Source organism: Salvelinus fontinalis, chromosome 7 (genome assembly GCF_029448725.1).
Source record: "Salvelinus fontinalis isolate EN_2023a chromosome 7, ASM2944872v1, whole genome shotgun sequence".
Classification (NCBI taxonomy): Eukaryota; Metazoa; Chordata; class Actinopteri; order Salmoniformes; family Salmonidae; genus Salvelinus; species Salvelinus fontinalis.
Window position 1 is genome coordinate 67,508,774 of NC_074671.1, and position 14,704 is coordinate 67,523,477.

At 50.1% G+C, this 14,704-nt stretch overlaps 1 protein-coding gene across 5 annotated transcripts in view; it reads right to left on the reverse strand.

Annotated features, from left to right (window-relative positions):
* Window positions 1-4,510: 4,510 nt before the first annotated feature.
* The window catches only part of ercc5 (excision repair cross-complementation group 5), a 16,244-nt gene continuing 6,050 nt past the window's right edge, over window positions 4,511-14,704 (reverse strand). For 4 of the 5 annotated variants that reach the window (XM_055930335.1, XM_055930334.1, XM_055930338.1 and 1 more), the window contains 8 exons: window positions 13,553-14,704; window positions 12,917-13,036; window positions 8,529-8,742; window positions 7,623-7,767; window positions 6,599-6,801; window positions 6,273-6,355; window positions 5,540-5,661; window positions 4,511-5,338 (listed from right to left, as the gene is read on the reverse strand). The exon at window positions 13,553-14,704 is cut by the window's right edge and continues 89 nt beyond it. In XM_055930335.1, the coding sequence (XP_055786310.1) occupies window positions 4,762-5,338; window positions 5,540-5,661; window positions 6,273-6,355; window positions 6,599-6,801; window positions 7,623-7,767; window positions 8,529-8,742; window positions 12,917-13,036; window positions 13,553-14,704 (2,616 nt within the window). In that variant the 3' untranslated portion in view covers window positions 4,511-4,761. The remainder of the gene's footprint in view (window positions 5,339-5,539; window positions 5,662-6,272; window positions 6,356-6,598; window positions 6,802-7,622; window positions 7,768-8,528; window positions 8,743-12,916; window positions 13,037-13,552) is intronic. The other variant, XM_055930333.1, reaches the window with a different exon arrangement.

The window sequence follows — 14,704 nt, forward strand, 5'->3', positions numbered from 1 at the left end:
GCTCAGGTCTCAGTCAGGCGGCTGGCTGTGTGTTGTGAGGGGTTGGTATGTGGTTCCCTCTACTTTCCTTCCTTCCCTCCTTTCCCTCCCTCCCTCTCTCCCTCCTCCCTCCGTTGGCATACTGGGTATGATACTCCCCCTCCCTCCCTCCCTCCCTCCGTTTGCATACTGGGTATGATACTCCCCCTCCCTCCCTCCCTCCCTCCCTCCCTCCCTCCCTCCCTCCCTCCCTCCCTCCCTCCCTCCGTTGGCATACTGGGTATGATACTCTCCCTCCCTCCCTCTCTCCCTCCTCCCTCCGTTGGCATTCTGGGTATGATACTCTCCCTCCCTCCCTCCCTCCGTTGGCATATTGGGTATGGTACCCCTCCCTCCGTTGGTGGCATTCTGGGTATGATACTCTCCCTCCCTCCCTCCCTCCGTTGGCATATTGGGTATGGTACCCCTCCCTCCGTTGGTGGCATTCTGGGTATGATACTCTCCCTCCCTCCCTCCCTCCCTCCGTTGGCATATTGGGTATGGTACCCCTCCCTCCGTTGGTGGCATATTGGGTATGGTACCCCTCCCTCCCTCCTTTCCTTCCCTCCCTCCATTGGCATACTGCCTGGTGGGTCAGCCAGAGAGAGAATGGGCCAGCCAAAGAGAGAGAGGGAAACATGGATTAGAGAATGAAGAAAACAGGTGAGAGAAGGCTAGGAGGAAGAGCTAGAGAGAGAAGGGAAAAGGGAGAGAGAGACTAAGGTGAGGAAGAGCTAGAGAGAAGGCTGGGAGGAAGAGCTAGAGAGAGAGAAGGGAAAAGGGAGAGAGAGACTAAGGTGAGGAAGAGCTAGAGAGAAGGCTGGGAGGAAGAGCTAGAGAGAGAGAGAAGGGAAAAGGGAGAGAGATACTAAGGTGAGGAAGAGCTAGAGAGAAGGCTGGGAAGGGCTAGAGAGAGAAGGCTAGGAGGAAGAGCTAGAGAGAGAGAGAAGGGAAAAGGGAGAGAGAGACTAAGGTGAGGAAGAGCTAGAGAGAAGGCTGGGAAGGGCTAGAGAGAGAAGGCTAGGAGGAAGAGCTAGAGAGAGAGAGAAGGGAAAAGGGAGAGAGAGACTAAGGTGAGGAAGAGCTAGAGAGAAGGCTGGGAGGAAGAGCTAGAGAGAGAGAGAAGGGAAAAGGGAGAGAGATACTAAGGTGAGGAAGAGCTAGAGAGAAGGCTGGGAGGAAGAGCTAGAGAGAGAGAGAAGGGAAAAGGGAGAGAGATACTAAGGTGAGGAAGAGCTAGAGAGAAGGCTAGGAGGAAGAGCTAGAGAGAGAGAGAAGGGAAAAGGGAGAGAGATACTAAGGTGAGGAAGAGCTAGAGAGAAGGCTAGGAGGAAGAGCTAGAGAGAGAGAGAAGGGAAAAGGGAGAGAGAGACTAAGGTGAGGAAGAGCTAGAGAGAAGGCTGGGAGGAAGAGCTAGAGAGAGAAGGGAAAAGGGAGCGAGAGAGACTAAGGTGAGAGTTCTAGCAGAGTGGGGGGCCTGGGGGTAGTACCTTGACAAATATTGTGACAAGGGGGGGAGATTATCATTCCAAACATTGACAGTTAGGCTACAGTTAGCTTAAATAAGAACGCTGTCTCTCTGAGGTATCCCTTCCTGCTGCATCCTACATGCTGCAACCTACCTGCTGCATCCTACCTGCTGCAATCTACCTGCTGCATTCTACCTGCTGCAATCTACCTGCTGCATCCTACATGCTGCAACCTACCTGCTGCAACCTACCTGCTGCATCCTACCTGCTGCACCCTACCTGCTGCATTCTACCTGCTGCAACCTACCTGCTGCATCCTACCTGCTGCATTCTACCTGCTGCATCCTACCTGCTGCATTCTACCTGCTGCATCCTACCTGCTGCATTCTACCTGCTGCATCCTACATGCTGCAACCTACCTGCTGCAACCTACCTGCTGCATCCTACCTGCTGCACCCTACCTGCTGCATTCTACCTGCTGCATCCTACCTGCTGCAATCTACCTGCTGCATTCTACCTGCTGCATTCTACCTGCTGCATTCTACCTGCTGCATTCTACCTGCTGCATTCTACCTGCTGCATTCTACCTGCTGCAACCTACCTGCTGCATTCTACCTGCTGCATTCTACCTGCTGCATTCTACCTGCTGCATCCTACCTGCTGCATTCTACCTGCTGCATCCTACCTGCTGCATTCTACCTGCTGCATCCTACCTGCTGCATCCTACCTGCTGCATCCTACCTGCTGCATCCTACCTGCTGCAATCTACCTGCTGAAATCTACCTGTTGCATCCTACCTGCTGCATTCTACCTGTTAAAGAACGATGCTGTCTCTCTGAGGTATCCCTTCCTGCTGCATTCTACCTGCTGCATTCTACCTGCTGCATTCTACCTGCTGCATCCTACCTGCTGCAATCTACCTGCTGCATTCTACCTGCTGCATTCTACCTGTTAAAGAACGATGCTGTCTCTCTGAGGTATCCCTTCCTGCTGCATTCTACCTGCTGCATTCTACCTGCTGCATTCTACCTGCTGCATCCTACCTGCTGCAATCTACCTGCTGCATTCTACCTGCTGCAATCTACCTGCTGCATCCTACCTGCTGCATTCTACCTGTTAAAGAACGATGCTGTCTCTCTGAGGTATCCCTTCCTGCTGCATTCTACCTGCTGCATTCTACCTGCTGCATTCTACCTGCTGCATCCTACCTGCTGCAATCTACCTGCTGCATTCTACCTGCTGCATCCTACCTGCTGCATTCTACCTGCTGCATTCTACCTGCTGCATCCTACCTGCTGCATCCTACCTGCTGCATTCTACCTGCTGCAATCTACCTGCTGCATTCTACCTGCTGCATTCTACCTGCTAAATCATACCTGCTGCATCCTACCTGCTGCAATCTACCTGCTAAATCATACCTGCTGCATCCTACCTGCTGCAATCTACCTGCTAAATCGTACCTGCTGCAATCTACCTGCTGCATCCTACCTGCTGCAATCTACCTGCTGCATCCTACCTGCTGCATTCTACCTGCTGCATCCTACCTGCTGCATCCTACCTGCTGCATTCTACCTGCTGCAATCTACCTGCTGCATTCTACCTGCTGCATTCTACCTGCTAAATCATACCTGCTGCATCCTACCTGCTGCAATCTACCTGCTAAATCATACCTGCTGCATCCTACCTGCTGCAATCTACCTGCTAAATCGTACCTGCTGCATTCTACCTGCTAAATCGTACCTGCTGCATTCTACCTGCTAAATCGTACCTGCTGCATCCTACCTGCTGCAATCTACCTGCTGCATCCTACCTGCTGCATTCTACCTGTTAAAGAACGATGCTGTCTCTCTGAGGTATCCCTTCCTGCTGCATTCTACCTGCTGCATTCTACCTGTTGCAATCTACCTGCTGCATCCTTCCTGTTGCATCCTACCTGCTGCATTCTACCTGCTGCATTCTACCTGCTGCATTCTACCTGCTGCATTCTACCTGCTGCATCCTACCTGCTGCATTCTACCTGTTAAAGAACGATGCTGTCTCTCTGAGGTATCCCTTCCTGCTGCATTCTACCTGCTGCATTCTACCTGCTGCATTCTACCTGCTGCATCCTACCTGCTGCAATCTACCTGCTGCATTCTACCTGCTAAATCGTACCTGCTGCATTCTACCTGCTAAATCGTACCTGCTGCATCCTACCTGCTGCAATCTACCTGCTAAATCGTACCTGCTGCATTCTACCTGTTAAAGAACGATGCTGTCTCTCTGAGGTATCCCTTCCTGCTGCATTCTACCTGTTAAAGAACGATGCTGTCTCTCTGAGGTATCCCTTCCTGCTGCATTCTAGCTGTTAAAGAATGATGCTGTCTCTCTGAGGTATCCCTTCCTGCTGCATTCTACCTGTTAAAGAACGATGCTGTCTCTCTGAGGTATCCCTTCCTGCTGCATTCTAGCTGTTAAAGAACGATGCTGTCTCTTAGGTATCCCTTCCTGCTGCATTCTACCTGTTAAAGAACGATGCTGTCTCTTAGGTATCCCTTCCTGCTGCATTCTAGCTGTTAAAGAATGATGCTGTCTCTCTGAGGTATCCCTTCCTGCTGCATTCTAGCTGTTAAAGAATGATGCTGTCTCTCTGAGGTATCCCTTCCTGCTGCATTCTAGCTGTTAAAGAATGATGCTGTCTTTCTGAGGTATCCCTTCCTGCTGCATTCTAGCTGTTAAAGAACGATGCTGTCTCTCTGAGGTATCCCTTCCTGCTGCATTCTACCTGTTAAAGAACGATGCTGTCTCTGAGGTGTCCCTTCCTGCTGCATTCTAGCAGTTAAAGAACGATGCTGTCTCTCTGAGGTATCCCTTCCTGCTGCATTCTAGCTGTTAAAGAACGATGCTGTCTCTCTGAGGTATCCCTTCCTGCTGCATCCTACCTGTTAAAGAACGATGCTGTCTCTCTGAGGTATCCCTTCCTGCTGCATTCTAGCTGTTAAAGAACGACGTAAACAAGCAAGACACACATGGTGTAAACAAATAACAAGACTGCCTTTGTAATACAAAAAACTTTCTTTATTCCAAACATTGAAAATACACCAACCAACAGGCAGAGACGCCTCATGATCAACAACGTCACGGGTTTACACAGCAGCGTCTTTTACACCGATCTGTTTCAGACGTGATCCCTCAGAAAACGCATCACAGTGGTGTTCAGCGCCTGCTTATTGGTCAAATCCCTCTGATGACATCATCACAAGGAGACCGGTCGAGAGTTTAAAGTTGATAGTTCTCACAGTGTCTTCCTTCCTCTGCCTCTCCCCCCACCTCTCTTTCCCCCTCTCCTCCTCCCACCTCTCTTCACCCCCCTCCCTTCCCTCGGTTGGTCCCCAAACACTGACTGGGCCGTTACCATGGCGACCCCGCTGTCACCGTCACTGTCATCCCCGGAGCTGCTGCTGCCATTCTGCTCCGTCCTACTTGGGAGGAGTTTAGGTTGAGGTACGCCGTTATTAGGAGGAGGAAGCACTTCCTTCCTCTGCTGGCTGGCCCCTCCCACAACCAGGTTGGCCCCTCCCACATCCGGACTAACCACTCCTACTTTCTTCCTTTCTTGGCTGGCCACTCCCACATCATGGCTGGCTCTTCCCACATCCTGGCTGGCCACTCCCACATCCTGGCTGGCCACTCCCACATCATGGCTGGCCACTCCCACATCCTGGCTGGCCACTCCCACATCCTCTTGAGCAGGCTTACTGACCTCTGCCCCCAGAAACCCCCCTGTCCCCTCCTCCACCTCTCCCTTCCTCTGCTTCGGCTCTGACCCCTTCCCTCTCTTAGCCTTGGACGGGGAGCCAGTCCCCTCTTCTTCCTCTTTCCTCCCTCCGTCCTCCCTCTCTTCCCTCCCTCCGTCCTCCCTCTCCCCCCTCCCTCCGTCCTCCCTCTCCCCCCTCCCTCCGTCCTCCCTCTCCCCCCTCCCTCCCCCCTCCCTCTCCCCCCTCCCTCCGTCCTCCCTCTCTTCCCTCCCTCCGTCCTCCCTCTCCCCCCTCCCTCCGTCCTCCCTCTCTTCCCTCCCTCCGTCCTCCCTCTCTTTCCTCTTTATACAGGTGACAGCCCGGCGGAGGCGCTGGCTCTTGATGGCCTGTCTCTCCTGCTGCTCCAGACGGAAGAACGAGTCGATACGCAGCTGTGTCTACAGGGAGGGAGGAGGGGATAGAAGGACGGAGTGGAGGGAGGAGAGGAAAGAGGAAGGAGGAGAGAGGGGAGGAGAGGGAAGAGGAAGGAGGGAGTGGAGAGAGGAGAGGGAAGTGGAAGGAGGAGAGAGGGGAGGGGAAAGGGAAGTGGAAGAGGGAAGAGGGGGGAGGAGGAAGGAGGAGAGAGGGGGGAAGAGGAATGGAGGTATACAGGACAGATCAAAGGCAAATTGAGACACATTCACAATAAATTCACTATTATACCCAAGTCATTCACAATAAATTCACTATTATACCCAAGTCATTCACAATAAATTCACTATTATACCCAAGTCATTCTCAATAAATTCACTATTATACCCAAGTCATTCTCAATAAATTCACTATTATACCCAAGTCATTCTCAATAAATTCACTATTAAACCCAAGTCATTCCCAATAAATTCACTATTATACCCAAGTCATTCACAATGAATTCACTATTAAACCCAAGTCATTCACAATAAATTCACTATTATACCCAAGTCATTCACAATAAATTCACTATTAAACCCAAGTCATTCACAATCTCTACTAATAATCTCTACCAACCATTGATCCAGACTAATACCTGTTGTGTGTTAAGCTGTTTGATAACAGGAAGTAGAGTCTCCTCTGTCTTCCTGCTGTTCCAACCGAAACGACTCTCACAGAATGTAGGCTGAGCGTTAAGGAAAACCTGGTCCCAAAGACTATACACACACACACACACACACACACACACACACACACACACACAGTCACACACACAGTCACACACACACACAGTCACACACACACACACACACACACACACACACACACACACACACACACACACACACACACACACACACACACACACACACACACACACACACACACACACACACACACACACACACTCTCCTAGAGGATATTCCTTGAGGAGGTCGAGGTGTGGGCGACCCCAGCTAAAGGAGCTTTCTGATAGGTCGACGCTGGGCTGCAGGTAGGCGGTCGCCACGGCAGGGTTGGGGAAGCCCGGCCGCAGCTGAAGCCCTCTCAGCTTCCTCTTGACCTTGGAGTCACGGGGGTCAGAGGTCAGACGTTGCTGCTGCTGGGCCAAGGACCACCACTCACTGGAAGGGACAACGGAGACAAAAGCACAGACAAGAGTGAAGCAAAACAGCTGTGTGCCGTCTCTGTGATCTCTGAGGGAATTGAACCCATAACCTGGGGTATAGCTAAAGTCACACTGGCCAACTGAGTCACACAGGACCACTCATTCATTATTCATCACCACACAATATCATTACTTCACCACACACCAGTCTACCTGAACATTCAGACTGGGTCAGTACCAGGTCCGGGGAACTGGTCATTACTTCACCACACACCAGTCTACCTGAACATGCAGACTGGTTCTGTACCAGGTCCGGGGAAACTGATCATTACTTCACCACACACCAGTCTACCTGAACATGCAGACTGGTTCAGTACCAGGTCCGGGGAACTGGTCATTACTTCACCACACACCAGTCTACCTGAACATGCAGACTGGTTCTGTACCAGGTCCAGGGGAACTGATCATTACTTCACCACACACCAGTCTACCTGAACATGCAGACTGGTTCTGTACCAGGTCCGGGGAACTGGTCATTACTTCACCACACACCAGTCTACCTGAACATGCAGACTGGTTCTGTACCAGGTCCGGGGAACTGGTCATTACTTCACCACACACCAGTCTACCTGAACATGCAGACTGGTTCTGTACCAGGTCCAGGGGACTGATCATTACTTCACCACACACCAGTCTACCTGAACATGCAGACTGGTTCTGTACCAGGTCCGGGAAACTGGTCATTACTTCACCACACACCAGTCTACCTGAACATGCAGACTGGTTCTGTACCAGGTCCAGGGGAACTGGTCATTACTTCACCACACACCAGTCTACCTGAACATGCAGACTGGTTCTGTACCAGGTCCGGGGAACTCGTTGAGTATCTCCATGCCCGTCACATAGCCCACCCCCGGGACTCCCTCCGTATAGTCACTACCCAGCAGGTAGGCCAGGTTGATCAGCTTGGTACGGTCCACACCTAGGGGAGGGACGAGGGTTAGAGAGAGGAGGCTGGTGGTTTGGGTGGTGGGGAGGGACGAGGGTTAGAGAGAGGAGGCTGGTGGTTTGGGTGGTGGGGAGAGACGAGGGTTAGAGAGAGGAGTCTGGTGGTTTGGGAGGATGGGTTGGAGTCTAGTGGTTTGGGTGGTGGTGGGGGGGGGTTGGAGTCTGGTGGGGTGGGGGGGGGGTGTAGTCTAGTGGTTTGGGTGCTGTGGGGGGGGGGGTGGAGTGTAATGGTTTGGGGGGGGGTGGTTGGTGTCTAGTGGTTTGGGTGGTTGGTTCTGTAGGTCTATGTACTGCTAGGGTTCTAACCAGTTGGTTCTGTAGGTCTATGTACAACTAGTATTCTAACCAGTTGGTTCTATAGGTCTATGTACTGCCAGGGTTCTACGTACCCAGTTGGTTCTGTAGATCTACGTACTGTTAGGGTTCTACGTACCCAGTTGGTTCTGTAGGTCTACGTACTGCCAGGGTTCTACGTACCCAGTTAGTTCTGTAGGTCTACGTACTGCCAGGGTTATACGTACCCAGTTGGTTCTGTAGATCTACGTACTGGTAGTTTCTACGTACCCAGTTGGTTCTGTAGATCTACGTACTGTAGTGTTCTACGTACCCAGTTGGTTCTGTAGATCTACGTACTGGTAGTATTCTACGTACCCAGTTGGTTCTGTAGATCTATATACTGCTAGTGTACTAACCAGTTGGTTCTGTAGGTCTATGTACTGGTAGGGTTCTACGTACCCAGTTGGTTCTGTAGATCTACGTACTGGTAGTATTCTAGGTATTTGTTCTGGCTGAAGAAGTTCTTGTAGACGTGTCGTCCTCCGAACAGCCATACGTCGCTGTCATCGGTGATTGTTCCGTGGGTCTGGTCGGTCCGGTCCAGCGCTGCACACTGGGCCTCGGCCTCACCGGGAGCCACCAGGAAGGGTACGCCAAACAACCTCAGCAGCTCCTGACGGACAAGACACACCGAGACATTAGACCCCGTAAGGGATCACAAACGAGACGGGAGGCTATGATTTCTATGGAAAATAATGACCGACGTGACAAGATGTGTTCCACGGAGCGCTAGCAGTGAGGAACTGACCTTCCACAGAGCTGCAGTATTTTCCAGAAAACGCATAGAGCCCAGAGTTGATTATCCCTTTCACACCGTGGCTATAATTTAACACATTTGCAGCTAAAAATGTGTTCAACATCCACTGAAGTAGCTAGCACGTTTACGAGATAGCTACGGTGGTTGCCGTGGTAACCAAAACAAACAAGCTAGTTTAGCTAACCCAAACTATCAGTCCTAGCTTGTTTAGCTAACCCAAACTATCAGTCCTAGCTTGTTTAGCTAACCCAAACTATCAGTCCTAGCTTGTTTAGCTAACCCAAACTATCAGTCCTAGCTTGTTTAGCTAACCCAAACTATCAGTCCTAGCTTGTTTAGCTAACCCAAACTATCAGTCCTAGCTTGTTTAGCTAACCCAAACTATCAGTCCTAGCTTGTTTAGCTAACCCAAACTATCAGTCCTAGCTTGTTTAGCTAACCCAAACTATCAGTCCTAGCTTGTTTAGCTAACCCAAACTATCAGTCCTAGCTTGTTTAGCTAACCCAAACTATCAGTCCTAGCTTGTTTAGCTAACCCAAACTATCAGTCCTAGCTTGTTTAGCTAACCCAAACTATCAGTCCTAGCTTGTTTAGCTAACCCAAACTATCAGTCCTAGCTTGTTTAGCTAACCCAAACTATCAGTCCTAGCTTGTTTAGCTAACCAAACTATCAGTCCTAGCTTGTTTAGCTAACCAAACTATCAGTCCTAGCTTGTTTAGCTAACCCAAACTATCAGTCCTAGCTTGTTTAGCTAACCAAACTATCCGTCCTAGCTTGTTTAGCTAACCAAACTATCAGTCCTAGCTTGTTTAGCTAACCCAAACTATCAGTCCTAGCTTGTTTAGCTAACCCAAACTATCAGTCCTAGCTTGTTTAGCTAACCCAAACTATCAGTCCTAGCTTGTTTAGCTAACCCAAACTATCAGTCCTAGCTTGTTTAGCTAACCCAAACTATCAGTCCTAGCTTGTTTAGCTAACCCAAACTATCAGTCCTACCTTGTTTAGCTATCCAAACTATCAGTCCTAGCTTGTTTAGCTAACCCAAACTATCAGTCCTAGCTTGTTTAGCTAACCCAAACTATCATTCCTAGCTTGTTTAGCTAACCCAAACTATCATTCCTAGCTTGTTTAGCTAACCCAAACTATCAGTCCTGGCTTGTTTAGCTAACCCAAACTATCAGTCCTGGCTTGTTTAGCTAACCCAAACTATCAGTCCTGGCTTGTTTAGCTAACCCAAACTATCAGTCCTGGCTTGTTTAGCTAACCCAAACTATCAGTCCTAGCTTGTTTAGCTAACCCAAACTATCAGTCCTAGCTTGTTTAGCTAACCCAAACTATCAGTCCTGGCTTGTTTAGCTAACCCAAACTATCAGTCCTAGCTTGTTTAGCTAACCCAAACTATCAGTCCTAGCTTGTTTAGCTAACCCAAACTATCAGTCCGTTGACTGGGTCCTTTACCAGACTGACTAAATGTGGTGTGTTGACTGGGTCCTTTATCAGACTGACTAAATGTGGTGTGTTGACAGGGTCCTTTATCAGACTGACTAAATGTGGTGTTGACTGGGTCCTTTATCAGACTGACTAAATGTGGTGTGTTGACTGGGTCCTTTATCAGACTGACTAAATGTGGTGTGCTGACTGGGACCTTTACCAGACTGACTAAATGTGGTGTTGACTGGGTCCTTTATCAGACTGACTAAATGTGGTGTGTTGACCGGGTCCTTTATCAGACTGACTAAATGTGGTGTGTTGACCCGGTCCTTTATCAGACTGACTAAATGTGGTGTGTTGACTGGGTCCTTTATCAGACTGACTAAATGTGGTGTTGACTGGGTCCTTTATCAGACTGACTAAATGTGGTGTGTTGACTGGGTCCTTAATCAGACTGACTAAATGTGGTGTGTTGACTGGGTCCCCTACCAGACTGACTAAATGTGGTGTGTTGACTGGGTCCCCTACCAGACTGACTAAATGTGGTGTGTTGACTGGGTCCTTTACCAGACTGACTAAATGTGGTGTGTTGACTGGGTCCTTTATCAGACTGACTAAATGTGGTGTGTTGACTGGGTCCTTTATCAAACTGACTAAATGTGGTGTGTTGACTGACTAAATGTGGTGTGTTGACCGGGTCCTTTACCAGACTGACTAAATGTGGTGTGTTGACTGGGTCCTTTACCAGACTGACTAAATGTGGTGTGTTGACTGGGTCCTTTACCAGACTGACTAAATGTGGTGTGTTGACAGGGTCCTTTACCAGACTGACTAAATGTGGTGTGTTGACCGGGTCCTTTACCAGACTGACTAAATGTGGTGTGTTGACCGGGTCCTTTATCAGACTGACTAAATGTGGTGTGTTGACCGGGTCCTTTATCAGACTGACTAAATGTGGTGTTGACTGGGTCCTTTATCAGACTGACTAAATGTGGTGTTGACTGGGTCCTTTATCAGACTGACTAAATGTGGTGTGTTGACTGGGTCCTTAATCAGACTGACTAAATGTGGTGTGTTGACTGGGTCCTTAATCAGACTGACTAAATGTGGTGTTGACTGGGTCCTTTATCAGACTGACTAAATGTGGTGTTGACTGGGTCCTTTACCAGACTGACTAAATGTGGTGTGTTGACTGGGTCCTTTACCAGACTGACTAAATGTGGTGTGTTGACTGGGTCCCCTACCAGACTGACTAAATGTGGTGTGTTGACTGGATACTTTACCAGACTGACTAAATGTGGTGTGTTGACTGGGTCCTTTATCAGACTGACTAAATGTGGTGTGTTGACTGGGTCCTTTACCAGACTGACTAAATGTGGTGTGTTGACTGGGTCCCCTACCAGACTGACTAAATGTGGTGTGTTGACTGACTAAATGTGGTGTGTTGACTGGGTCCTTTACCAGACTGACTAAATGTGGTGTGTTGACCGGGTCCTTTACCAGACTGACTAAATGTGGTGTGTTGACTGGGTACTTTACCAGACTGACTAAATGTGGTGTGTTGACTGGGTCCTTTACCAGACTGACTAAATGTGGTGTGTTGACTGGGTCCCCTACCAGACTGACTAAATGTGGTGTGTTGACTGGATACTTTACCAGACTGACTAAATGTGGTGTGTTGACTGGGTCCTTTATCAGACTGACTAAATGTGGTGTGTTGACTGGGTCCTTTACCAGACTGACTAAATGTGGTGTGTTGACTGGGTCCCCTACCAGACTGACTAAATGTGGTGTGTTGACTGACTAAATGTGGTGTGTTGACTGGGTCCTTTACCAGACTGACTAAATGTGGTGTGTTGACCGGGTCCTTTACCAGACTGACTAAATGTGGTGTGTTGACTGGGTACTTTACCAGACTGACTAAATGTGGTGTGTTGACTGGGTCCTTTACCAGACTGACTAAATGTGGTGTGTTGACTGGGTACTTTACCAGACTGACTAAATGTGGTGTGTTGACTGGGTCCTTTATCACACTGACTAAATGTGGTGTGTTGACTGACTAAATGTGGTGTGTTGACCGGGTCCTTCACCAGACTGACTAAATGTGGTGTGTTGACTGGGTCCTTTATCAGACTGACTAAATGTGGTGTGTTGACTGGGTCCCCTACCAGACTGACTAAATGTGGTGTGTTGACTGGGTCCTCTACCAGACTGACTAAATGTGGTGTGTTGACTAGGTCCCCTACCAGACTGACTAAATGTGGTGTGTTGACTGGGTCCCCTACCAGACTGACTAAATGTGGTGTGTTGACTGGATCCCCTACCAGACTGACTAAATGTGGTGTGTTGACTGGGTCCTTTACCAGACTGACTAAATGTGGTGTGTTGACTGGGTCCCCTACCAGACTGACTAAATGTGGTGTGTTGACTGGGTCCCCTACCAGACTGACTAAATGTGGTGTGTTGACTGGGTCCCCTACCAGACTGACTAAATGTGGTGTGTTGACTGGGTCCCCTACCAGACTGACTAAATGTGGTGTGTTGACTGGGTCCCCTACCAGACTGACTAAATGTGGTGTGTTGACTGGGTCCCCTACCTGACTCTCCAGACACATCTGTCCGGTAACGGTGGCAGCGATGCGTTCCTGCTGCTGCTTCTGTTCTCTCAGACTGGACTGCTGCTCTCCGAGACTGCTCTCTAGCGCCACCAGCTCATCCTGGTGGACAATACAGGTACTGCATCAACCCAGTTCCACTACTGTACACAGTAACAGCTCCTCCTGTAGGACAACACAGGTACTGCATGATCAAATCTCTACTGTATAAACAGCTCCTCCTACAGGACAACACAGGTACTGCATCCTCAAATCTCTACTGTACAAACAGCTCCTCCTACAGGACAACACAGGTACTGCATCCTCAAATCTCACAGCTCCTCCTACAGGACAACACAGGTACTGCAGCCTCAAATCTCTACTGTACAAACAGCTCCTCCTACAGGACAACACAGGTACTGCATCCTCAAATCTCTACTGTATAAAGTGCTCCTCCTACAGGACAACACAGGTACTGCATGATAAAATCTCTACTGTACAAACAGCTCCTCCTACAGGACAACACAGGTACTGCAACAACACATCTCAACCACACAAAGAGAAACAGACACGTTCCTAGACATCTCCATCACCGAACTCTGTCTTTTCACCCCTAAATGTAAGCAGTACTTATCTTACCACGTTGATGTCTTCCCACTCGTTGGGTAGAGGAACAGACGCTAGGGCAGGAGGAGCTGGGCTGGGCTCTGTGGGAGGCTGGGACTCTTCCTCCTCCTCCCTCTCTCTGCTACTTAAAGCCTCCTCCTCTTCCTCCTTCTTGGCCACGTCTTCCTGTGCCTTAGCTGGAGCACCGCCCCCAACCTCTATCAGTGAATCATCTGTCTCCTCCTCCTTTAGCTCCTCCCCCTCAGACACATCAATGAAGCTCTCTGAATCACTGTTCTCCTCACCGTCCTCCATCTTCACAATCTGTCCATTCCTCTCCTCCCTGTTCTTCTGTCCATTCCTCTCCTGCTGCGATGGAGGTAAAGGCCCAGTCACTAGGCTGCTCCTCCCCGTCTCCTCCTCTCTGTTTAGACCTAGGCCCGATGGGGGAATAACACAGACAGCCTGACCCAAACTGTCCCCCTGACCTACTGCAGAGTGGAAAGCCCTGTTCCTGTTGTCGATGGCTTGCTCCAACTCCTCCTTGCTCCTCCTCAGAATCTCCTCCACCTCCTCCCTGCTGAGGAGCACCCTGTCCGCAGGAGGAATGGGGAGGCTAAGGGGGAGGGGAGACTGTTGCTCATCCCCCTTCTCCACCCCAAGCCTGTCCTCATTGGTCAGAGTTGTCCTCAGGGGCGTGTCCTTCCCTTCAGTCTCCTCCTCTGAGCTGCTGATGACGACCAATCGGTTCGCAGGACGCTGGGGACTGGGAGGGTTGGGCTTAACAGGAGAATTGCCAATCATGGTGGTGTATGGGGACGGGCCGACCTCCAACTCTTCTCCCATGGCTCGCTGAATGGCCAGGAGGGTACGAGGAGACACACTGCCACCGCCCTCCTCAGCCCTACTCCCTCCTCTACCCCAGGACCTATCCCCCTCCTCCTCAGCCCTACTCCCTCCTCTACCCCAGGAGCTATCCTCCCCCTCCTCCTCCTCATCTGAGAAGCTGCTATCCATGGCAGCCTGGATGGCCTTCAGTGTCCGGGGGGAGGTCGGTGCCGTATCCCCTAGGCTCGGGTTAGGGTCCTGGGGATGTTTAGACGATGATGAGGGTCCCTCCTCCAGGCTCTCCTCCTCTGAGATGGGTCTCCAAAGGGGCTCAGGTCTCTCCCCTCCCCCCGTCCT